At 54.1% G+C, this 24268-nt stretch overlaps 1 protein-coding gene across 1 annotated transcript; it reads right to left on the bottom strand.

Moving 5' to 3' along the window:
* Nucleotides 1–256: 256 nt before the first annotated feature.
* ACAP1 (ArfGAP with coiled-coil, ankyrin repeat and PH domains 1) lies at nucleotides 257–23444 on the bottom strand. Its single transcript, XM_030970049.1, is given in 25 exon segments — nucleotides 257–465; nucleotides 778–827; nucleotides 910–1020; nucleotides 1842–1951; nucleotides 2342–2448; nucleotides 2451–2525; nucleotides 3497–3642; nucleotides 4203–4217; nucleotides 4219–4295; nucleotides 5395–5464; nucleotides 9234–9406; nucleotides 11026–11110; nucleotides 12052–12152; nucleotides 12939–12990; nucleotides 13666–13778; nucleotides 14592–14666; nucleotides 15275–15370; nucleotides 16097–16141; nucleotides 17022–17096; nucleotides 18174–18186; nucleotides 18804–18862; nucleotides 19705–19758; nucleotides 20007–20126; nucleotides 20642–20699; nucleotides 23360–23444. Coding segments are annotated over 25 exon segments (2142 nt in total). The 5' UTR covers nucleotides 23413–23444.
* Between the last annotated feature and the right edge of the window lie 824 nt (nucleotides 23445–24268).

Below are 24268 nucleotides of genomic sequence, written 5' to 3'. Positions count from 1 at the left end.
TTTTTTAGGGTTTTTTTGGGATTTTTTTGTTTTGGTTTTGGGGCTTTTTCGGGTTTGGGGAGGCTGTTCTAGATCACCCAACCATTGGGGGGGGGTCAGTTCTAGGTCACTCATTTGGGGTCCCCATTCTGGGGGGGATTCCGTTCCAGGTCACCCAAGGGGGTCCCCAATTTTTGGGCTCCCCAATTTTAGGATCCCAAATTTTGGGGGAAGTTTTGGGGCGGGGTCGGTTCTAGATCGCCCAAGCGAATTTTGGTCAAACCGAGCCTTTATTCCATTGGCTGCTGCCTGAGAAGGGGGAGTGGCTTTGCCAAGGGGGCGTGGTTCTGCAGAATGGGCGGGGCTTTGCGGAGGGGGCGGGGCTAAAGGGTGGAGTGTTTGGGGGCGGGGCCCGGGCGAGTTTCTCGGGGTGGTCCGAGGCCATCAGGGAGATGTCGCGGAAGATGTCGAGGTAGGTGTCGTCACCTGGGCGTGGCAGGGGAGGGGACCCCGAATTTGGGAGCCCCAAAAATCAGAGATCCAACCCAAAATCCACAGATTCCACCCCGAAATTCTCAGTTTTGCTCCAAAATCCCAGAATCCACCCCAAAATCCGCTCCCCTCCTCCAAGGCCAACCCAAACTTGAGAAAACTCTCTGAGCATTGGGGAAGCCCCCAAAACCACCTCAGAACCCCCCAAAACTCCACCCCCGATGTCTCTCAGGACCCCCCCAAATCCAGGAACCCCCCAAAATCCCAGAAACTCCCCAAAATCCCAGAGACCCCCCCCAAACCCACCGGTCTGTCCCTGGGCCACCTCCAGCTCTCGCATCTTGGCCAATCGCAGCCTGGGGGGGAATTTGGGGTCACATTTGGGGGGTCACATTTGGGGTGTCCCCCCCAGCCGAGGGCGCCCCCCGGGGGTCTCACAGGGTGACGATGTCGGCGTTGGCCAAGTCCATGGCGATGGTCAGGGGGTCCTTCCCGTCCGCGTCCACCGCGTTGACGTCGGCCCCCCGCTTCAGGAACAGGCAGGCCAGGCTGCAATTTGGGGAGGGGGACATTGAGGGGGCGTTTTGGGGACATTGGGGTCGGGGGGTGGACGCCGGGATTCGAGGGGATGTAGCGAGGTTGAGGTCACCCATTCAGGCCTTGACCAGGGCAGACCCTGCTTAGCTTCCCGTGTGGAAAACTGTGCTAGGGACCTCCCAAAATGGGGAGAATTTTGAGAGCTTTGGAGGTTTTGCATCCCCAAAAGGGAAATGGGACCCCCCCGCAAGGGAAAACGGCCCCCCAGCAATGAGATTAGGTCTCTCTAAAGGGGAAGTGGCCTCCCAGAATGGAGTAGGGGTCCCCCGAAGAAAATATGGACCCCTGAATGGAAGAGAGACCCCATAAAGGCAAAAGGGACCCCCAGAATGGAATAGAGACCCCAAAAATGAAATAAGGACCCTCTGAAAAAATACAGACCCCCAATGATAGAAGGGAAATCCCCTAAAGGGAAAAGGTGCAGCCCAAGGGAACAGGGACCCCCCCTCCCAAAGTATTTAGGCACTGTCCCCAAATAATAGCACCATGAAAATGGAACAGGGACCCCCATAAAAGGCAATAGGAACCCCTAAAGAGCAGCAGGACCCGAAAAGGAAACAAACCACCCTCCAAAACAAGCGGGAGAACCCTCTTCTAATAACCAGCTCAGGTCACCCATCCAGCCTCCGACCAGGGCAGATCCTGCTTAGCTTCGCACACATTCAACTTAGGGGTGAGCAATGCCACCATTCTCCAAATGGGACTAGATTCAGGGTCTCCTCCCAGTCGCTCCCAGTCCCTCCCAGTCGCTCCCAGTCGCTCCCAGCGCGCACCCGGTGTGCCCCAGCATGGTGGCGTGGTGCAGCGGGCCCCGCCCGTGGCTGTCGCTCTGGTTGACGCTGGCGCCGTTCTGCAGCAGGAACTCGCAGGCCAGCAGGGAATTCTCGGGGAATGGGGAGGGGGGGGACGGGCTCAGAGACCCCTCCCCAAAACAGGAGCACCCTCCCAGTGCTCCCAGTTACCACCAGCACGGCCTCCAGCAGCGGGACCCCCAAAACTGTCCCCAAAACCACCCCTGAACCCCCAAAACACCCCAGAACCAAAAACGACTCACAAACCCTCCAAAACCCACTAAAAAAAAAACCCAAAACCAAGGGAAAAACCCCCCAAAAAACCCCATAACACCTTCCCCAGGGACCCCCAACCCCCCCCCAGGGATTTCAGGGACCTCCAGAAACCTGAAAAAACCCCACAGGACCCCCAAAACCCCACAGGGACCCCTCCCAGCTCTCTCCCAGTTTGCTCCCAGTTTGCTCCCAGTGCTCCCAGTTACCACGGCCACGGCCTCCAGCAGGGGGGTGCGGTTGCCGTCGGCGCCGTTGGCCCAGCCGGGGTCGGCGCCCTGGGCCAGCGCCTCGGCCATGGTGCGCAGGCGGCGCCGCCCGCGGCCCAGGCCAGCAGGGCCCCGGGGTGCAGGCAGGGGGCGCCCTCGGGCTCGGCCGGCTCCGGGGGCGGAGCTACGGGACACGCCCACCACGGGTCACACGCGCCCACCCACGGAAAACCACGCCCACCCACAGAAAACCACGCCCACACACGGGAAACCACGCCCACCCACAGAAAACCACGCCCACACACGGAAAACCACGCCCACCCACAGAAAACCACGCCCACACACGGAAAACCACGCCCACACACAGAAAACCACGCCCACCCACAGAAAACCACGACCATGCTCGTTGGAGCCCGCCCCAAATAGGGAGTGGGAGGGGGAGTGGGTTGTAAGCCACGCCCACTTGTGGGAGGACACGCCCATAATAGATATGACAAGCCCCACCCACAAAGGAATAGACCACACCCATTAGATGGGAAGCCACGCCCACAACTAACATTATAAATAAGCCCCACCCACAAAGGATCAAGCCACACCCATTAGATGAGAAGCCACACCCACAGCAAACAGTACCAATAAGCCCCACCCACCAATGATCAAACCCCTCCCATTTTCTGTGAAGCCACACCCAGAGCAGACACCACAAACAAGCCCCACCCACCAAGGAACAAGCCCCGCCCCTTGGCTGTGAAGCCACGCCCACACCACAAGCAGCAGCCTATCAACATTCAGACTCAACACAAGCCACGCCCCCTAAGCCGCACCCACATAATTAACCCCTAATTAATAATGCAAACCCCACCCTTTAATCAAGCCCCGCCCATTTTCATTAAGCACCTTCCTTTTAAAACAAACCCCACCCCTTTTACACCAAGCCACGCCCCTTTACATTCAGCCACGCCCCTTTATAGCCACCACTTTAAACCAAGCCACGCCCCTTTGCAACAAACCCCACCCCTTTCCCAACAAGCCAAACCCCACCCATTTACAGCAAGCCACGCCCCCTCATAACAAGTTCCACCCCTTTAGAAGCCCCTCCCCTTTTATCAACCCCCACCCCTTTCTCACCAAGCCCCGCCCATTTCCCCCCATTACCTTGGGTGGGGCCCCCTCGGGGGGCGGGGCCTGGTCTGGGGGCGTGTCCCTGGCGCGAGGGGCGTGGCCTGGGGGCGTGTCCGGCCACGCCCCTCAGGAATTTCTTCTCCACGTACTTGGCCCGGATCCAACTCTCGCGCTGGGCCCTGGGATGGGGGGGATTTGGGGGATTTGGGGGGTTTGGGGGGGATTTGGGGGGGTTTGGGGGGTCCTGGGAGGATTTGGGGGTCCTCGGGGGGCTCTGAGGCGTTTTGGGGGATTTTGGGGGGGGTTTGAGGGGATTTGGGGGGTCTTGCGGGGGGATTTGAGGGAGGGTCTTGTGGGGAATTTGGGGTTTTTGGGGTCCCATTTGGGGTTTCTGGGGTGAATTTGGGGTTTTTTTGGGGGGTTCTCACCGGGAGCAGCTCGGGGGTCTCAGGGGTTTTGGGGGTGAATTTGGGGTTTTTGGGGTGAATTTGGGATTTTTGGGGTCCCATTTGGGGTTTTTGGGGTGCATTTGGGGTTTTTTGGGGTTTTTTTGGGGGGTTTTGGGGTGAATTTGGGGTTTTGGGGTGAATTTGGGATTTTTGGGGTGAATTTGGGGTTTTTGGGGTGAATTTGGGGTTTTTTGGGGTTTTTTTGGGGGGTTTTGGGGTGAATTTGGGATTTTTGGGGTGAATTTGGGGTTTTTTGGGGTGAATTTGGGGTTTTTTGGGGGGTTTCTCACCGGGAGCAGCTCGGGGGGTCTCTTGACCCCCATCTCCTCCACCCGCGCCTCGTAAATCCCGTTCAGGGCCAGGTTCCCCAGGGAGCACATCAGCTGGGGACCCCAAAAACGCCCAAAATCACCCCAAAATCACCCCAAAACCACCCCAAAATCACCCCAAAAACACCCAAAACCACCCTAAAATCACCCCAAAACCACCCCAAAACCCCACCCCACCCTAAAATCACCCGAAAACCCCCAAAACCACCCAGGCACCCCAAAAACCACCCCAGGACCCCCAAAAAAACCCCTACAGGGGACCCCCAAAACCAGTCCCCCAAATCCACCCCAAAAGCCCCAAAAATCCAAAAATCCCCCCAAAATCCCCAAAATCTCCCCAAAAAAACCCACAAAAAATCCCAAATCTCCCCCCAAACCCCCTGAAACTCCCCAAAATCTCCCCAAATTTTCCCAAATTTCCCCCCAAAAACCCCACCAGGGACCCCCCAAACCCCCTCCCAGTCCCTCCCAGTTCAGTCCCAGTTTGGTTTCAAACCCTCCCAGTCCCTCCCAGTTTGGTCCCAGTCCATTCCCAGTTTGGTTTAAATCCCTCCCAGTGCTCCCAGTTTAGTTTCAAGCTGCTCCCAGTCCCTCCCAGTCCCTCCCAGTCCATCCCAGTCCATCCCAGTCCCTCCCAGTTTATCCCAGTTTGGTCCCAGTCCATCCCAGTCCCTCCCAGTCCATCCCAGTCCCTCCCAGTTTATCCCAGTTTGGTCCCAGTCCATCCCAGTCCATCCCAGTCCCTCCCAGTTCCCTCCCAGTCCCTCCCAGTCCATCCCAGTCCCTCCCAGTCCATCCCAGTTCCCCCAGTCCATCCCAGTTTATCCCAGTTTGTCCCAGTTCCCTCCCAGTCCATCCCAGTTTGATCCCAGTTCCCTCCCAGTTTGATCCCAGTTTGATCCCAGTTTGATCCCTGTCCATCCCAGTGCTCCCAGTTTGATCCCAGTCCATTCCCAGTTTGGTTTCAAACCCTCCCAGTGCTCCCAGTTTAGTTTCAAGCTGCTCCCAGTCCCTCCCAGTCCCTCCCAGTCCCTCCCAGTCCCTCCCAGTTCCATCCCAGTCCCTCCCAGTCCCTCCCAGTCCCTCCCAGTTCCATCCCAGTCCCTCCCAGTCCCTCCCAGTCCATCCCAGTCCGTCCCAGTTCCCCGCTCACCTTCACCAGTTCGGGTTCCCACGAGTCCAGGGTGAGCGAGCGAACCTTGGAGAAGTGAACGCCCAAACTCCTGCGGGGACAGGGTCAGGGGCACCCCAAAAAAACCCCAAAACCCCAAACCCCCAATAAAACCCCAAAAAACCCCAAAAACCCCAAAAACCCCCAAACGCCAAAAACCCAAAAACCAAAAAACCCCCAAAAACCCCCAAAAACCCCCAAAAAACCAACCCAACCCCTCCCCAGAAACCCCCCAAAAAACCCCCCCAAAAACCCCAAAAAACCAAAAAACCAAAAAGCCCCGCCCCAAAAACCCCCCAAAAACCCCCAAAAACCCCAAAAAACCCAAAAACCCCAAAAACCCCCAAAAAACCCAAAAAACCCCAAAACCCCCCAAAACCCCCAAAACCCCCCAAAAACCCCCAAAAACCCCAAAACCCCAAAAACCCCAAAAAGCCCCAAAAAGCCCCAAAAACCCCCAAAAACCCCCAAAAACCCCCAAAAAACCCCCAAAAACCCAAAACCAACCCAACCCCTCCCCAGAACCCCCAAAACCCCCCAAAACCCCCAAAACCCCCAAAACCCCCAAAAACCCAAAAACCCCCCAAAACCCCCCCCCCAAAACCCCCCAAAACCCCCCAAAACTCCCAAAAACCCAAAAACCAACCCAACCCCCCCCAGAAACCCCCCAAAACCCCCAAAAAAAACCCCAAAACCCCAAAGCCCCCAAAAACCCCCCAAAACCCCCAAAAAACCCCCAAAAAACCCCAAAAACCCAAAAAACCCCCAAAAAAAAACCCCAAAACACCCAAAACCCCCAAAAACCCCCAAACCCCCCCAAAAAAACCCCCAAAAACCCCCAAACACCCCCAGAAAAACCAAAAAACCCCCAAGAAACACAAAAAATCCCCCAAAACCCACCAATTTTTTTTTTTTGTTTTAATGGGATTTTTTATTTTATGTTATTGGTATGTTTTGGTGTCCCACCTGAATGCAAGATTTTATGTTTAATGTTTTTTTTTTTATGGATTTTTGGGGTTTTTTTAAGGTATTTTTATTTTGGGTTTTTGAGTGCCCCATGTTTTTGGGGGTTCCTACCTGTGGATGGCCGAGCACTGGATGCACAGCGAGAGGATTTTGGTGTAATTCGGTTCCCAATAATGGGATTTTAATGGGATTTTTTGTGATTTTTTGTGATTTTTATGGTTTTTTAAGGGGTTTTTTGTTTTTTGGTATTTTTGGGGTTCCGGGATATTTTGGGGGTGCCGCACCTGTGGATGGCCGAGCACTGCATGCACAGGGTGGGGTTTGAATTGGGGATTTTGGTGCCAATTTTGAGATTTTTAATGGATTTTTGATTTTAATGGGTTTTTATGGGATTTTTTGTATTTTTATGGATTTTTACGGGGTTTTTTTTGGGTTTTTGATATTTTTGGGGTTCGGGGATATTTTTGGGGTGTCCCACCTGTGGATGGCCGAGCACTGGATGCACAGGGTGAGGACGAATTTGGGTGTAATTGATGCCCAATAATGGGATTTTTATGGGATTTTAATGGGGTTTTTGGTATTTTTGGGATTTTTATGGGTTTTTCGGGGTTTTTTTGGGATTTTGTGGTTATTTTTCGGGTGTCCCACCTGTGGATGGCCGAGCACTGGATGCACAGGGTGAGGATGAATTGAGGATTTTGATGCCAATAATGAGATTTTTTATGGGATTTTTTTGATTTCAATGGGATTTTTATGGGATTTTTTTGATTTTAATGGGATTTTAATGGGATTTTTTTGTATTTTTATGGATTTTTACGGGGTTTTTTTGGGATTTTGTTGTTATTTTCGGGGTGCCGCACCTGTGGATGGCCGAGCACTGGATGCACAGGGTGGGGTTTGATTGGGATTTTGGGTGTATTCAGGTGTATTTAGGTTCCCAATAATGGGATTTTAATGGGATTTTTAATGGGGTTTTTTGTATTTTTACGGGGTTTTTTTGGGTTTTGATATTTTTGGGGTTCGGGGATATTTTCGGGGTGTCCCACCTGTGGCTGGCCGAGCACTGGATGCACAGCGAGAGGATTTTTGTGTATTTAGGTTCCCAATAATGGGATTTTAATGGGATTTTAATGGGATTTTTTGTATTTTTATGGATTTTAATGGGGTTTTTTTTGGGTTTTTTTTATTTTTGGGGTTCGGGGATGTTTTGGGGTGTCCCACCTGTGGCTGGCCGAGCACTGGATGCACAGCGAGAGGATTTTTGTGTATTTAGGTTCCCAATAATGGGATTTTAATGGGATTTTTTTTGTATTTTTATGGGATTTTTTGGGTTTTTTTAAAGGATATTTTTATTTAGGGTTTTTTGGGGTGTCCCCGCGGTTTTTGGGGTGCCGCACCTGTGGCTGGCCGAGCACTGCATGCACAGGGTGGGGTTTGATTGGGATTTTGGGTGTATTTTGGTGCCCAATAATGGGATTTTAATGGGATTTTTTGTATTTTTGTGGATTTTTACGGGGTTTTTTTTGGGTTTTTGATATTTTTGGGGTGTCCCCGCGGTTTTTGGGGGTCCCACCTGTGGATGGCCGAGCACTGGATGCACAGCGAGAGGACTTTGGGTGTAATTCGGTTCCCAATAATGGGATTTTAATGGGATTTTAATGGGGTTTTTTGTATTTTTATGGATTTTTACGGGGGTTTTTTTGGGGTTTTGATATTTTTGGGGTTCAGGGATATTTTCGGGGTGTCCCACCTGTGGATGGCCGAGCACTGGATGCACAGGGTGAGGATGAATTGAGGATTTTGATGCCAATAATGAGATTTTTTATGGGATTTTTTTGATTTCAATGGGATTTTTATGGGATTTTTTTGATTTCAATGGGATTTTTAATGGGATTTTTTGTATTTTTATGGATTTTTACGGGGGTTTTTTTGGGTTTTTGATATTTTTGGGGTTCAGGGATATTTTCGGGGTGCCGCACCTGTGGCTGGCCGAGCACTGGATGCACAGGGTGGGGTTTGATTGGGATTTTGGGTGTATTCAGGTGTATTTAGGTTTTTTAATGGGATTTTAATGGGATTTTTTTGTATTTTTATGGATTTTTACGGGGTTTTTTTGGGATTTTGTTGTTATTTTCGGGGTGTCCCACCTGTGGATGGCCGAGCACTGGATGCACAGCGAGAGGACTTTGGGTGTATTTAGGTTCCCAATAATGGGATTTTAATGGGATTTTAATGGGATTTTTTGGTATTTTTATGGATTTTTACGGGGTTTTTTTTGGGTTTTTGATATTTTTGGGGTTCAGGGATATTTTCGGGGTGTCCCACCTGTGGATGGCCGAGCACTGCATGCACAGGGTGGGGTTTGATTGAGATTTTGGGTGTATTCAGGTGTATTTTGGTTCCCAATAATGGGATTTTTAATGGGATTTTTTGGTATTTTTATGGATTTTTACGGGGTTTTTTTTGGGATTTTGTTGTTATTTTCGGGGTGTCCCACCTGTGGATGGCCGAGCACTGGATGCACAGGGTGAGGATGAATTGAGGATTTTGATGCCAATAATGAGATTTTTTATGGGATTTTTTTGATTTCAATGGGATTTTAATGGGATTTTTTGTATTTTTATGGATTTTTACGGGGTTTTTTTTGGGTTTTTGTTGATATTTTCGGGGTGTCCCACCTGTGGATGGCCGAGCACTGGATGCACAGCGAGAGGACTTTGGGTGTAATTCGGTTCCCAATAATGGGATTTTAATGGGATTTTTATGGGATTTTTTGGTATTTTTATGGATTTTTACGGGTTTTTTTTGGGTTTTTGATATTTTTGGGGTTCAGGGATATTTTCGGGGTGTCCCACCTGTGGATGGCCGAGCACTGGATGCACAGGGTGATGCCCAGGTTGACGCTGGCCCACTCGGGCCGCGGCTCCCGGCAGTCGCAGCAATTCCCGTTCCCCTCCAGCCCCAAAACCGCCCCCAGCACCGGGGGCGGCTCCGGGGGCTCCGACAGCGACCCCGCCTTGGGGGGGCCCTGGGGGGGACAGAGAGAGAGATTGGGGGGTTTGGGGGGATTTTGGGACATTTTGGGGGGATTTTTGGAGAGATTTGGGGCCATTTTTGGGGGGTTTGGGGCCATTTTTGGGGGATTTTTGGGGGGTTTGGGGTCATTTTGGGGGGGTTTGGGGGAGATTTGGGGGTTTGTTGGGGGGCTTTGGGAAGATTTGGGGGGTTTGGGGGCATTTGGGGGGGTGGGGTCATTTGGGGGTTTGGGGGAGATTTTGGGGAGATTTTTGAGGAGATTTGAGGCCATTTTTGGGGAGATTTGGGGGCATTTTGGGACATTTGGGGGGATTTTTGGAGAGATTTGGGGCCATTTTTGGGGGGTTTTGGGGCCATTTTTGGGGGGATTTGGGGTAATTTGGGGGGTTTGGGGGATTTTGGGGGAATTTTTTGGGAGATTTGGGGCCATTTTTAGGAGGGTTTTGGGGGAGATTTTGGGGGGGTTTGGGGTCATTTGGGGGGGATTTTTGGGGGGAGATTTGGGGGGAGATTTTGGGGAGATTCAGGGGGATTGGGGCCATTTTGGGGGATTTTGGGGTTATTTTGCTGAAATTTTGGGGGGATTTGGGGATTTAGGGGGGGAATTTGGGGCTCTGGGGGGGAGAGAAATTGAGGATTTCTTTGGGGGGGCTTGGGGGGATTTTGGGGAAAATTTGGGGAGGAATTTTGGGGGAGATTTTGGGGAGATTCAGGGGGGATTTGGGGGACTTCGGGGTCGTTTTGCAGAGATTTGGAGGGGATTTGGGGACCCTTTTGGGGAGATTTTGAGGATTGGGGGGAGTTTGGGGGATTTTTGGGGGGTATTTTGGGTGGTTTTGGGGGATTTTTGGGTATTTGGGGTTGGGTTTTGAGGTGTTTTGGGGTATTTGGGCTATTTTAGGGCTACTTTGGTGTATTTGGCGTTGGGATTTTTTTGTTATTTGGGGGTTTTTAGGGTGGTTTTTTTGGGGCATTTTTTGATATTTTGGGCTCTTTTGGGAGATTTTAGTGTCCCCACCTGGGGTTTGGGGCTCCCTGGTCGTTCTGGGTTACTTTGGGATGGGTTTTGGGGTTCTGAGGGTGGGTTTTGGGGTATTTGGGGTGAGTTTTGGGATATTTTGGGGTATTTGGGGTTGTTTCTTCGGGTATTTTGAGGTTTCTCGGGTGGTTTGGGGGGTATTTCAGGGTAAATTTTTGAGATTTTGGGCCACTTTTGGATCTTTTTGGGGTCCCACCAGGTGTTTGGGGGCTCCCTGGCCGTTCTGGGTTACTTTGGGATGGGTTTTGAGGCATTTTGGGTATTTTGCTTTTTGGGGATTGGGGTTTTTTGGCTATTTTGGGGGTTATTTTTTTGGTGTATTTGGGGTTGGTTTTTTGGGTTTTCTCCCTCGGGGGCCCTGGGCTTTTGTTTTGGTGGGTTTTTGGTGTGCCCATTGGGGTTTTTTGGGGCCCCCGGCGGCGTTCTGGGGTATTTGGGGTCGGTTTTTGGGATATTTTGGGAGATTTTGGGAGATTTTGGTGTCCCCACCTGGGCTTTGGGGGCTCCCCGCCCTCTGGGGTTATTTGGGGGTGGTTTGTATTTTGGGCCTTTTGGGAGATTTTGGGCCCCACTGGCGTTGGGGGGCTCCCTGCTGTAGGCGCAGGCGGCAGCCGCACGGCGAGCCAGCGCTGCTGCCCCGCCTGCAGCACGCAGGACCTGGGGGGAAAGGGAATTTTGGGGTCCCCGAGGGGATTTCGGGGTCCCCAGGGGGGTTTGAGGTCTTTTCCTGCAGTTTTGGGGTCATTTTGGGGCAGATTTGGGGCAAATTTGGGGATCCCAGGGGAGTTTGGAGCTCCCTGGCTTTGAGGATTGGGAGATTTTGGGGTCTCCGAGAGGATTTTGGGGTCCTTTCCCACAATTTTGGGGTTCCCTGAAATTTTTCGGGGTCCCCAGGGGGGATTTTGGGGTCTTTTCCTGTGGTTTTGGGGTCATTTTGGGGCAGATTTGGGGCAAATTTGGGGATCCCTAGGAGGTTTGGAGCTCTCTGGCTTTGAGGATTGGGAGATTTTGGGGTCCCCGAGGGAATTTTGGGGTCTCCCGAGGTGGTTTTGGGGTCCCCAGGGGGAATTTTTGGGTCTTTTCCTGCAGTTTTGGGGTCATTTTGGGTCAGATTTGGGGATCTCAGGGGGGTTTGGAGCTCCCCGGTTTTGAGGATTGGGAGATTTTGGGGTTCCCCAGGAAGATTTTTGGGCTCCCTCAAAGTTTTTGGGGTTGCCTTGAAGTTTTTGGGGTATTTTCGTGCAATTTTGGGTTTTTTGGGATTTTTTTTTTTTTTTTTTTGGGGAATTTGGGGTTGTTTTGTTGGGATTAGAGCCCCCCACCTTTTGGGAATTGGGATTTTTTTGGGGAGGTTCCCCTCAGAATTTTGGATTCCCCCAAAACTTCGGGGTCCCCTCGGGGATTTTTGGGGTTCCCCAGAAGAATTCTGGGGTCCCTCGAGGAGAATTTTGAGGAGAATTTTTGAGCCTCCAACCTTTGAAAATTGGGATTTTTTCCGGGTCTCTCTGACGTTTTTTGATCCCGTGAAATTTTGGGGGGATTTTTGGGGTTCCCCCCGGGATTTTTGGGGTTCCCCCCGAGGATTTTTAGGGTCTCACTTGGAGGGCGAGACGACCTCGAAGCAGAAGCGGCGCTCGAGGTCGGGGCAGGGTTTGACCGTGCAGAGCCTCAGGTCCTCGATCACCACCGTGGGGGGGTCCTGGGGACCCCAAAATCCTCAGCCAGGGGGTCCCCCCAAAATTCCCGAACCCCCCCAAATCCCAAACCCCGAATTTGCTGCGAGAAACACCCAAAGAACCCCAAAAATCCGGAAAAAAAACGGAATAAATCGGCCCGAAAATCTGCCCCAAATCCCACCCAGGACCTCCCAAATTTCCCCCAAATCCCCTCAGACCCCCCCAAAATCTCCTAAAATCCCCCAAAAATGTCCCCAAAATTCCCTCAAACCCCCTCCTGGACCCCCCAAAATCCCCCCCCGGACCCTCCAAACCCCTCCAGCACCTCCCAAAATCCTCCCAAAATCCCCTCAGGACCCCCAAAAATCTCCCCGGGACCCCCCAAATTCCCTCAGAATTTCCCCAAATCCCTCCCCAAACCCCCTCAGGACCCCCCAAAACCCCCTCATAAATCCCCCAGGACCCCCCTCCCCAAAATTCCCCTAAAATCCCCCCCAGAACCCCCCAAAAAATCCACCCAGGACCACCCCAAAATCTCCCCAAAATTCCCCCAAATCCCCCAAAACCCTCCCAAGACCCCCCCCCCCAAAATTCCCCCAAAATCCCACCCCCTCCTGGACCCCCCAAAATCTCCCCAAAATTCCCCCAAAAGCTCCTCAGGGACCCCCAAAATCTCCCCAAAATTCCCCCAAATCCCCCCAAAAATTTCCCCCGGACCCCCTCAGGATCCCCAAAATTTCCCCAAAACCCCAAAACCCCCCCGGGACCCCCCAAAATCCCCCCAAACCCCCCCGGGACCCCCGACCCACGCGGGCCCGTTTCAGGTAGAGCAGTTGGTTGCTCCGGATGAAGAACCAGCGCCTGGGGAGGGCGAAAAACGGGGAAATTTGGGGCATTTTGGGAAAATCGGGAAAATTGGGGATTTTTGGGGTCGGATTTTCGGCAACTTTGGGGTCATTTTTAGCGGGTTTCGGGGCATTTTGGGGCGATTTTGGAACATTTTGGGTGGGTTTGGGTGTCCGGGGCGGTGGTTTTGGTGTTTTGGGGCATTTTTGGCCGGGTTTTGGTGATTTTGGGGTGTTTTAGGTGTTGAGGGGGATTTCGGGGTGGTTCGGGGTGTTTTGAGGCGGTGTGGGGAATTTTGGGGTATTTCGGGGTGGGGTTTGGCATTTTGGGGGATTTTGGGGTGATTTGGGGGGATTTTGGGGAGGTTTTGGGGCATTTTAGAGTGATTTTGGGGTGATTTTTGGGTGGCTTTTAGGGTGAATTTAGAGCGCATTGGGGTGGTTTATGGGGTATTTTGGGGTGATTTTTGGGGTGATTTTGGGACTTTTTGGGACATTTTGGGGTGTTTTGGGGTGTTTTGGGACATTTTGGGGTGTTTTGGGGTGATTTTGGGACATTTTGGGGTGTTTTGGGGTGTTTTGGGGTGGTTTGGGGTGATTTTGGGGTGGTTTTGGGGTGTTTTGGGGTGTTTTGGGGTGATTTTGGGACATTTTGGGGTGTTTTGGGGTGATTTTGGGGTGTTTCTGGTACCGGCTCCAGGTGCGGAAGGCGTTGCTCGCTCTCTTGTACAGGTAACCCTCCATGGGCGGAGCCTGCGGCCCCGCCTCCGCCGAGGCCACGCCCACCTCCTCCTGTGACAGGTCCTGGCAGCCGCCAATCAGCACAAGCCCCACCCACAACCCCACCCAGCCAATCCACGCCCCCTCCCGGAGCTGTCAATCAAATCGGCTGCACCTCCAGCTGTCAATCAACTTCAACACAGCTGTCAATCAAAGCCTGGCCACGCCCCCAACCCCAATTAGTCCAGAGGGTTCAAGCTCCACCCCTCCTCAAGCTGTCAATCAAACGGATCCCACTCCAAGCTGTCAATCAACTCCAGCACTGCTGTCAATCAAAGACTGACCACGCCCCCACCAGAGGGTTCAAGCCCCACTCCCCCTTGAGCTGTCAATCAAGCAGATCCCATCTCAGAGCTGTCAATCAACTCCAGCACAGCTGTCAATCAAATCCTGAGCCCGCCCAGCCTCCTGTCAATCATCCAAGCTCAAGGCCTGTCAATCACAGCTGGCCACACCCCATCCACCAACTCAGCTGTCAATCAACAGTGACCACACCCCTGCTGTGCTGTCAATCATTCCCAGCCCTGCCCACCACACAGGCCACGCCCCTTAACCATGACCACACCCACCCACAAACAAACCAGCACCGCCCCCTTTGATTTAAGCCACGCCCCAGTTTCCCCCACACCTCTTCACAACTGGCCACGCCCACTCAAGGCCACGCCCACTCAATTACCACGCCCACCTCGTTGCCACGCCCACACGCAAAGTGGTCCCCCCATTGCTTTTAGGCCACGCCCCCCACATTTAAACCACACCCACTCGACCACACCTCTGAGTTGACCGCGCCTCAAGGCCACGCCCCCAATGCCACGCCCACCCCGTGGCCACGCCCACCTGCTGCAGCAGGAGCTGCTGCCGCTGCTCCAGCTCCCGGCGCCGCCGCGCCCCCTCCAGCTGCCCCTGCTCCAGCTGGGGCAAAAAACCCAAAACTGGGGCAAAGCTGGGACCCCCCGAACCCGGAACCCCCAAATCCCCTCGGGGGGGGTCCTGCAGGGGATTTGGGGGCGATTTTTGGGGGGTTTGGGTTTTTTTTTGGGGGTTTTTATTGAGGCTTTTTTTGGGGTTTTTTGGTGTTTTTGGGGGGGATTTTGGGGCTCCTGGGCCTGATGTGAGCGCCCAGGGGTCCCCGGGTGGGTTTGGGGCTTTTGGGGGTCCCTGGGTTTTTTTGGGGCCGGCATTTGGGGTTTTTTAGGAGGATTTTGGGATTTGGGGGAGGATTTGGGGGTTTTTTTAGGGAGATTTGGGGTTTTTCTAGGGGGCATTTTTGGGGATTTTTTGTGGGAGGATTTGGGGATTCCTCAGGGGTTTTGGGGTTCCTGGAGTCTTGGGGTTTTTTTGGGGGAGGGGATTTGAGATATTTGAGGTGTTTTGGGGCTTTTTTTTGGTGTTTTTGGGGCAGATTTTGGGGCTCACCCGCGCCCCCAGGTGCCCCCGTTAGTGACGGTTCCGGGTGGGTTTGGGGGTTTTGGGGTCCCTGTGGTTTTTGGGGGATTTTTTGGGGATTTTTTGGGGCTCACCTGCGCCCCCAGGTGCCCCCGGTAATCCCGGGTCGCTGTCGCCCCCTGGTGGCCGCGGCTGAAAAACGCGGCCTGAGCCTCCAACAGCGCCAGCACCTGGGGGGGGGGTCAGGGGGGGTCACCGGGGGTCACGGGGGGTCACGGGGGGTCACGGGGGGTCAGGGGCACCCTCGGCACCCCCCAAAACCCCACAGGGACCCCCGGACCCCTCCCCAAATTCAGGGACTCCAAAAACCCCCAAAACTCCCCCCAGGACCCCCCCCAAATGCCCCACAACCCCAAGACCCTCAGAGCCCCCCAAAAACTCTCAGGACCCCCAAAATCCTCCCAAATCCCCCCCCCCCAAATCCACCCAGAACACCCAAAATTCACCCAGGGCTCCCAAAACTTCTCAGGACCCCCCCAAATCCCCTCGGGACTCTGCAAAATCCCCTCAGACCCCCCCTCAGGACCCCCCAAAAACCCCCATTGGACCCCCCCAACCCCAAGACCCTCAGAGCCCTTCCAGAAACTCCCAGGACCCCCCAAAATCCCCCCCAAAATCCATCCAGGACCCCCAAAACTATCCAGGAATCCCCAAAATCCTCTCAGGACCCCCCAAATCCTCTCAGGACCCCCCAAAATCTCCCCAGATCCCCCCCAGGAGCCCTCAGGATCCCCTGAAACTCAAAATCCTCAGACCTCCCCAAAAATTCTCCAAAACCCCAAAATTTCCATTTTTTGGGTCACTCAGAGACCCCCAAATCCCCCCAGGGACCCCCCCAGACCCCCAGGGACACCCCCAGACCCTCAGGGACCCCCAAACTCCCGGGTTTTTCTCACAAATTGCAGAATTTCCGTTTTCTGCTCGTCCTGCAGCAGCTGCAGCTGTGGGGGAGGGGCGGAGTGAGGGCGGGACCAGGCCACGCCCCTCGAGGCCACGCCCACTGACCCCACCTCTTTAACGTCAGCCCTGATTGGCCCCGCCCATTTAGACCTGGTTAAGCCACACCCCCCAAATCACACCCATTTAAGCCCCGCCCACTGGCAGACCCCAGCCTAGCCCCTTGGTCTGGCCACGCCCACCTCATTTAAGCCACGCCCATCTTTTGGCTATACGCCTGCCCCAACCACAATAAACCCCACCCACATATTCAAGCCCCACCCACTTCTATTTAAGCCCCGCCCACCTCTAGGACACAGTTCAGACCCAGGTCCTGACCACGCCTACTCACTTTAAGCCACGCCCACCTTTAGGTACTGCCTGGGCTCTTGGCCACGCCCATCCATTGTAAGGCCCACCCACCTCAATTAAGCCCCGCCCACATTCCAGACATAGACCCGCCCCATCCCTGACCACACCCACCCAATATCAGCCCCACCCACCTCATTTAAGCCCCTCCCACCTTGAAGACACACTCCGGCCCTTTGACCACACCCACGCCTTTAGGCCCCGCCCACATCCACAACACAGTCTAGCCCCCTGGCCCTGACCACGCCCTCTCCACTTAAGCCCCGCCCACCTTGAAGCCCCACCCCTGGCCACACCCTCCTCCTTTAGACCACGCCCACCTTGAGAACATACCCCAGCCCCGTCCCTGACCACACCCTCCCCATTTAAGCCCCGCCCACCTTGAGAGCACAGCCCATCCCTCTGACCCTGACCACGCCCACCCCAATTAAACCCCGCCCACTTTGAGGACACGCTCCAGCCCCCCTGACCGCACCTACGCCTTTAGGCCCCGCCCTCCCCACTCGCCCCGCCCACCTTGAGCACGTGCTCCAGCCCCCTGGCCCTGGCCACGCCCCTGGCCCCGCCCAGCGCCGCCGCCGCCTCCTTGGCCTCCAGGGGCGCCGCGCGCGCCGCTCACGCCGCTGCGGCGCCCCCTGCAGCGCCTCGGCTACGTCCCGCCTCCACACATGGCGGCGCAGGGAGCTGGGGAAAAACAGCCAGAAATGGGGGAAAAACAGCGGAAAATGGGGAAAAACAGCCAGAAATGGGGGAAAAACACCCGAAAATGGCGTAAAAACACCCGAAAATGGGGAAAAAACAGCCAGAAATGGGAGAAAAACAGCCAGAAATGGGGGAAAAACAGCGGAAAATGGGGTAAAAACAGCCAGAAATGGGGAAAAACAGCCAGAAATGGGAGAAAACAGCCAGAAATGGGGAAAAAACAGCCAGAAATGGGGGAAAAACAGCGGAAAATGGGGTAAAAACACCCGAAAATGGGGAAAAAACAGCCAGAAATGGGAGAAAACAGCCAGAAATGGGGAAAACCAGCCAGAAATGGGGAAAACCAGCCAGAAATGGGGTAAAACACACGAAAATGGGGAAAAAACAGCCAGAAATGGGGAAAAACAGCCAGAAATGGGGAAAAACACCCCCAGAAATGGGAAAACCAGCCAGAAATGGGGAAAAACAGCCAGAAATGGGTCAGTAACGGAATTAACCCCCAAAAACCCCTGCAGAGCCACACCGCCCGCCCGACCCCAGCAAGGAGCTGGCGGGAAAACAGCCAGAAATGGGGGAAAAACAGCGGAAAATGGGGTAAAAACACCCAAAAATGGGGAAAAAACAGCCAGAAATGGGAGAAAACAGCCAGAAATGGGGGAAAAACAGCCAGAAATGGGGAAAACCAGCCAGAAATGGGGTAAAAACACCCGAAAATGGGGAAAAAACAGCCAGAAATGGGGGAAAAACAGCCAGAAATGGGGAAAACCAGCCAGAAATGGGGTAAAAACACACGAAAATGGGGAAAAAACAGCCAGAAATGGGGGAAAAACAGCCAGAAATGGGGAAAAAACACCCCAGAAATGGGGAAAACCAGCCAGAAATGGGGAAAAACAGCCAGAAATGGGTCAGTAACGGGAATTAACCCCCCAAAACCCTGCAGAGCCGCGACCCCGGCCCGGCACGCACCGAGCGCAGGGAGCTGGGGAAAAACAGCCAGAAATGGGGGAAAAACAGCGGAAAATGGGGTAAAAACACCCAAAAATGGGGAAAAAACAGCCAGAAATGGGAGAAAACAGCCAGAAATGGGGGAAAAACAGCCAGAAATGGGGAAAACCAGCCAGAAATGGGGTAAAAACACCCGAAAATGGGGAAAAACCAGCCAGAAATGGGTCAGTAACGGGAATTAACCCCCCAAAACCCTGCAGAGCCGCGACCCCGGCCAGCGGCGCAGCTAAAAGGCGGAACGGGGAAAAACAGCCAGAAATGGGGTAAAACCAGCCAGAAATGGGGAAAAACAGCCAGAAATGGGGTAAAACCAGCCAGAAATGGGGTAAAACACCTAGAAATGGGGGAAAACCACCCAAAAAATGGAGTTAGAACCTGGAAATGTGGGATTAACCCAACAAAAAAAACCCCGGAATTAAAACACAAAAAATGGGGTTAGAACACTTAGAAATAGGATTAGAACTTCCAAAAATGGGATTAAACCTGCGAAAACCCCTCAAATACACCCCAAATCTCCCCAAACCCCCTCAAATCAGCCGAAAACCCCACAAATCCCCCCAAACCCGCCCAAAATGCCCCGACCGCCCTCACTCTCGCAGCAGCGGCTCCAGGTGCCTCCTCAGGGCGCTCTGGGTGCAGCTCCGCAGCTCCTGGGGGCGGGGCCAGGTCAGAAATGGGCGGGGCCAGGTCAGAAATGGGCGCGGTCAAGTCCGAAGGGGCGTGGTCATAAGGAAAGGGGGAGGGGTCAGGTTAGAAGTGGGTGTGGTCACGATGGAAAGGGTGTGGGAAATCAGAAATGGGCGTGGTCAAGTAAAAAAGGGGTGTGGTCAGACCAGAAAGGGGTGTGGTAATGCCCAGAGGGGCGTGGCCATGAGGAAAAGGGGTGGGTCAGGTTAAAAGGGGGTGTGGTCATGATGGAAATAAAGAAATGGGCGTGGTCTAGTAAAAAGGGGCGTGGTCAGCACTGGAGGGGGCGTGGTTTGACAAAGCGGCAGGCAGCATGGGTGGAGCTCAAAAATGGGCATGGTCAGGTTGGGAAATGGGCGTGGTCAAGGAAACAGGAGTGGTCCTGGGGAAAATGGGCGTGGCTTCCCGAGAACTGGGCGTGGTCATGGTGAAAGGGCGTGGTCTTGTGGGGAAATGGGCGTGACCTTGCAGATGGGCGTGGTCATTTCAAAGGGGTGTGTCATGGCAAGGAGCTGGGTTATGCAAATGAGGGGTGGGGCTTCATGGGGATGGGCGTGGCCAGGGCAAGAGGGCGTGGCCAGCAGGGAATGAGGGTGTGGCTGTGGCAAAGGGGTGTGGCTTATATGGAAGGGGTGTGGCTTAACAAGACAAGGCGTGGCTTAAATATAATGGGTGGGGCTTAAAGAGAGTGGGTGTGGCTTAAAGTTTAAGGGGTGTGGCTTAGATGGAATGGGTGTGGCTTAAAGGAAAGGGGCGGGGTTAGGGAAAGGGGCGTGGCCTGGCACAGGGGGCGTGGCCTGCAGACCTCGTGGCTGTCCATCATCTGCTCCAGGGAGTCGCAGAACTTGGTCAGGGCCTCCTGTGGGATTGGGGGGTCAAGGGGGGTGGGACCCCAAAATTCACCCCAGGGACCCCAAAATTCACCCCAGGGACCCCCCAAAAACCCCCAGGGATCCTGAAATTCAGCCCAGGACCCCCAAAACCCCCAGGAATCGCAAAATTCACCTCAGGGACCCTCAAACCCCTCCCAGGACCCCCCAAATTTGGGATTTTTGGTGTTTTCCCTTCCCAGGACCCCCCAAATTTTGGGATTTTTTGGGGTCTCACCCGCACCAGGGGGTCCCCCCGGGGGGTCCCCGCCAGCCCCCGCAGCCCCGCGGCGAAGGCGCGGCTGGAACCTTCCAGAACCCGCCCGGCCTCCAGCATGGCCGAGCACAGCTTCAGCACCTGGGGAGCCCCAAAAAACCGCCCCAAATTCACCCCAATTCACCCCAAATTCACCCCAAATTCACCCAAAATTCACTCAAAATTCACCCCCAATTCACCCCAATTCACAATTCACCCCAAATCCAAAATTCACCCCAAATTCACCCAAAATTCACTCAAAATTCACCCAAAATTCACCCCAAATTCACTCAAAATTCACCCCAAATTCACCCAAAATCCACTCAAAATTCACTCAAATTCCCCCAATTCACCCAAATCCCCCCAAAATCATCCACCCCCAAATTTCACCTTAAATTCACCCCCCAATCCACCAATCCCCCCAAATCCCCCCAAATCCACCCCCAAAAATCCCCCTCCCCCCACCTCCCCAAAAAAATCCCCTCCCAAACCACCTAAAAATCCCCCAAAATTCCCCCCAAAAAAACCCCCAGCCCAGCTCCAGCCCCTGGGACCCCAAAATCCCCCCGGAGACCCCAAAATGCCCCAAATTCCCCCCAAATTTGGGGTCCCCGAACCTTCTCCAGGTGCGACTCGAGCTCGGCCGCGTCCGACTCGGCCTCTTCCAGAGCGGCCCTGGGGGGTTTGGGGGATTTGGGGGATTTGGGGGATTTTGGGGGGTCCTGGGGGGGTTTGGGGGGTGCTGGGAGGATTTTGGGGGGTCCTGGTGAAATTGTAGGGGGATTTTGGGGGATTTTGGGGGATCCTAGGGGGATTTTTAGGGGATTTAAGAAATTCTGGGGGGTCCTGGGGGGGTTTAGGGGGATTTTGAGGAGATTTTAGGGGGATTTGGGGGGTCCTGGGGGCATTTTGGGGGCTCAGAGGGGGTTTGGGGGGTCCTAGGGAGAATTTGAGGGGTTTTGAGGAGATTTGGGGGGATTTGGGGGGTCCTGGGGGGATTTTTGGGGGGGTTTGAGGAATTCTGGGGGTCCTGGGGGGATTTTGGGGGGCTCAGGGGGGGTTTGGGGGGGTCCTGGTGAGATTTTGGGGGGATTTGAGAAGATTTTGGGGGATTTTGGGGGTTCTGAGGGATCATGAGGGGTTCTTGGGTGGATTTGGGGGGGTCCTGGAAGAGATTTTGGGGTCTCCTGGGGAGATTTGGGGGGGAATTTGAGGAATTTTGGGGGTCCTGGGTGAGATTGTGGGAGGTATGGGGAGATTTGGGGGGGAATTTTGGGTTTTGGGGGATCATGGAGGGGATTTGGGGGGATTTAAGGGGTTTTGAGGAGTTTTGAGGAGGATTTGGGGGGTCCTGGGGGGGATTTTGGGGCGGTTTTGGGGTCCCGGGGTGGGGGAGGGGCGGCTGTGCAGGTGGGGGTGGGGGAGGGGCCGGATTTGGGGCGGGTTTTGGGGTTTTGGGGGTTTTTGGGGCCCCTTCCGGAGGTGCTTCCGGAGGAGCCACCTGGGGGGGGAGGGGCGGGATGGGGGAGGGGCCCCCCAAAATCAGCCTCGGGCAAACCCCGCCCCCCTCGTGCCGGGAATTTGGGGGAATTTTGGGGAATTTTGGGGAAATTTTGGGAGAATTTTGGGGAAATTTGAGCGAATTTTGGGGAAATTTTGGGGAAATTTTGGGAGAATTTTGGGTGGAAATTTGGGAGAATTTGGGGTTTTTTTGGGGCTTCTTTTGGGGTCTCTTTTGGGAGAATTTTGGGGGTTCTTGCGGGTCTCTTTTGGGGTGCGGTTTGGGATCTATTTTGGGGAGAATTTTGGGGAGAATTTTGAAGATTTTGGGGCTTCTTTTGGGGTCTCTTTCGGGAGAATTTGGAGGGAATGTTGAGGAATTTTGGGAGGATTTCTGGGGAAATTTGGGGAGAATTTTGAGGACTTTTGGGGAGAATTTGGGGGTTTCTTTGGGGGTCTGTTTTGGGGGAAATTTGGGAGAATTTTGGGAGAATTTTGGGGGAATTTTGGGGGAATTTTGGGGTCTCTTTTGGGGGAATTTTGGGTGAATTTTTGGGGTCTGTTTTTGGGGAATTTTGGGGGTTATTGGGGCCCATTTTGGGGAGGTTTTGCGGTCTCTTTTGGGAGAATTTTGGTGAATTTGGGGAGAATTCTGGGGTCAGTTTTGAGGATTTTGGGGTCTCTTTTGGGCTCTGTTTTGGGGGAATTTTGGGGGAATTTTGGGAGGAATTTTGGAGTCAATTTTGGGGCAATTTTAGGGGATTTTTGGGGGTCAATTTTAGACCTTTTTTCACCCCAGAACCGCCCTCACCTTGCTCAAGGACCTGCCCCGTGTCCCTTGCACACCTGTGTGACCCCAGGTGACCCCAGGTGACCCCAGGTGTGACCCCAGGTGACCCCAGGTCCCAGCAGCCCCTCCCCCACACCCGGGAATCCCCTCCCTGGGGGGAATTTGGGGGGATTTGAGGAATTTTGGGGGGTCCTGGGAGGAATTTTGGGGTCCCAGGAGGGTTTTGGGGGCAGGTTTGGGGAGATTCGAGAAGGTTTCAGGGTCCCAAGGGGGTTTTGGGGGGATTTGAGGAATTTGGGGGGTCCTGGGAGGGTTTTTGGGGGGATTTTGGGGGTCTCAATGGGGTTTTGGGGGGATTTGAGGAATTTGGGGGTCCTGGGAGGGTTTTTGGGGGGATTTTGGGGGTCTCAAAGGGGTTTTGGGGGATTTGAGGAATTTGGGGGTCCCGGGAGGTTTTGGGGGATTTTGGGGTCTGAATGGGGTTTTGGGGGATTTGAGGAATTTTGGGGGTCCCAGGTGGATTTTGGGGTCCCAGTAAAGGGGAGGGGGGTGCTCAGGGGGATCCTGGAATTTTGGGGAGGGGTCCCGAGAGTGTCCGGGGGTTCCTGGTCCTTGGGGGGGTCCCAGGGGTTTTTGGGGGGAATTTTGGGGGGTCCTGGAAGGATTTTTGGGGGGGGTTTGGGGATTTTGGGGGGGAGATTTTTGGGGAGGATTTTGGGATTTTTGGGGGTTTTTGGGGAGGTTTTGTGGGGAGGTTTGGGGGGATTTTTGGGGGAATTTTTGGGGAGGTTTATGGGGGGTTTATGGGATTTTTTGGGGGGATTTTTGGGGGTTTTGGGATGGGGGTTTTGGGGGGTTTATGGGATTTTTTGGGGATTTTTGGGGGGTTTTTGGGGAGGTTTATGGGGGGGTTTTTGGGATTTTTTTTGGGGAGGTTTTTTGGGGGGTTTCGGGGATTTTTGGGGGATTTTTGGGGGTTTTGGGGGAGGTTTATGGGGGGTTTATGGGATTTTTTGGGGAGGTTTTGGGGGTTTTTTGGGGTTACCTGAACCAAGGTGAGTCCCTCAGACACTCCTCGAAGTCCAACTCCACCGTCATGGCTGGGAGGGGGTTCCAGAGGGGATTTTGGGGGTCCCGAGGAGATTTTGGGGGATTTTTGGGGGGATTTGAAGAGTCCTGGGGGGACGTGAGGGGGTCCCGGGGGGATTTGGGGGGGATTTAGAGGGGATTTGGGGGGATTTTGGGGGTCCCGAGGGGATTTAAAGGGGATTTGGGGGATTTTGGGGGGGGAGTTGGGGAGGATTTGGGGGTCCCGGGGGGATCTAAAGGGGTTTTGAGGGGATCCGGGGATATCTGGGGGTAATTTGGGGGGTCCCGAGGGGTTTAGGGGGGTCCCGGAGGGGTTTAAAAGGAATTTGGGGTAATTTGGGGGGTCCCGGGGGTTTAAAGGGATTTTTAGGGTAATCCGGGGGTCCCGGGGGGGTTTTAGGGGGGGGGTCCCGGGGTTTAAAGGGGTATGGGGTCGGGGTTTAGGGGTCCCGGAGGGGTTTAAAGGGAATTTGGGGTAATTTAGAGGGTCCCAGGGGGGTTTAGAGGGATTTTTGGGGTAATCCGGGGGTCCCGGGGCAGTTTCGGGGGTCCCGGGGGCGGTTTAAGGGGAATTTGGGGTAATTTAGAGGGTCCCAGGGCGGTTTCGGGGGGTCCCGGGGGCGATTTAAGGGTAATTTTGGGGTATTTAGGGGGCCCGGGGGGCGGTTTAAAGGGAATTTTGGGGTATTTAGGGGGTCCCCGGGCGGTTTCAGGGGAATTTTGGGGTGATTCGGGGGTCCCGGGGCGGTTTAAAGGGTAATTGTGGGGTATTTAGGGGGTCCCGGGGGCGGTTTAAGGGATTTTTAGGGTAATCCGGGGGTCCCAGGGCGGTTTCGGGGGTCCCGGGGCGGTTTAAGGGTAATTT

This window comes from Camarhynchus parvulus, unplaced genomic scaffold (assembly GCF_901933205.1).
Source record: "Camarhynchus parvulus unplaced genomic scaffold, STF_HiC, whole genome shotgun sequence".
Classification (NCBI taxonomy): Eukaryota; Metazoa; Chordata; class Aves; order Passeriformes; family Thraupidae; genus Camarhynchus; species Camarhynchus parvulus.
The sequence above is the reverse complement of the archived record's forward strand: the minus strand, read 5'-3'. Positions and strand labels throughout refer to the sequence as shown.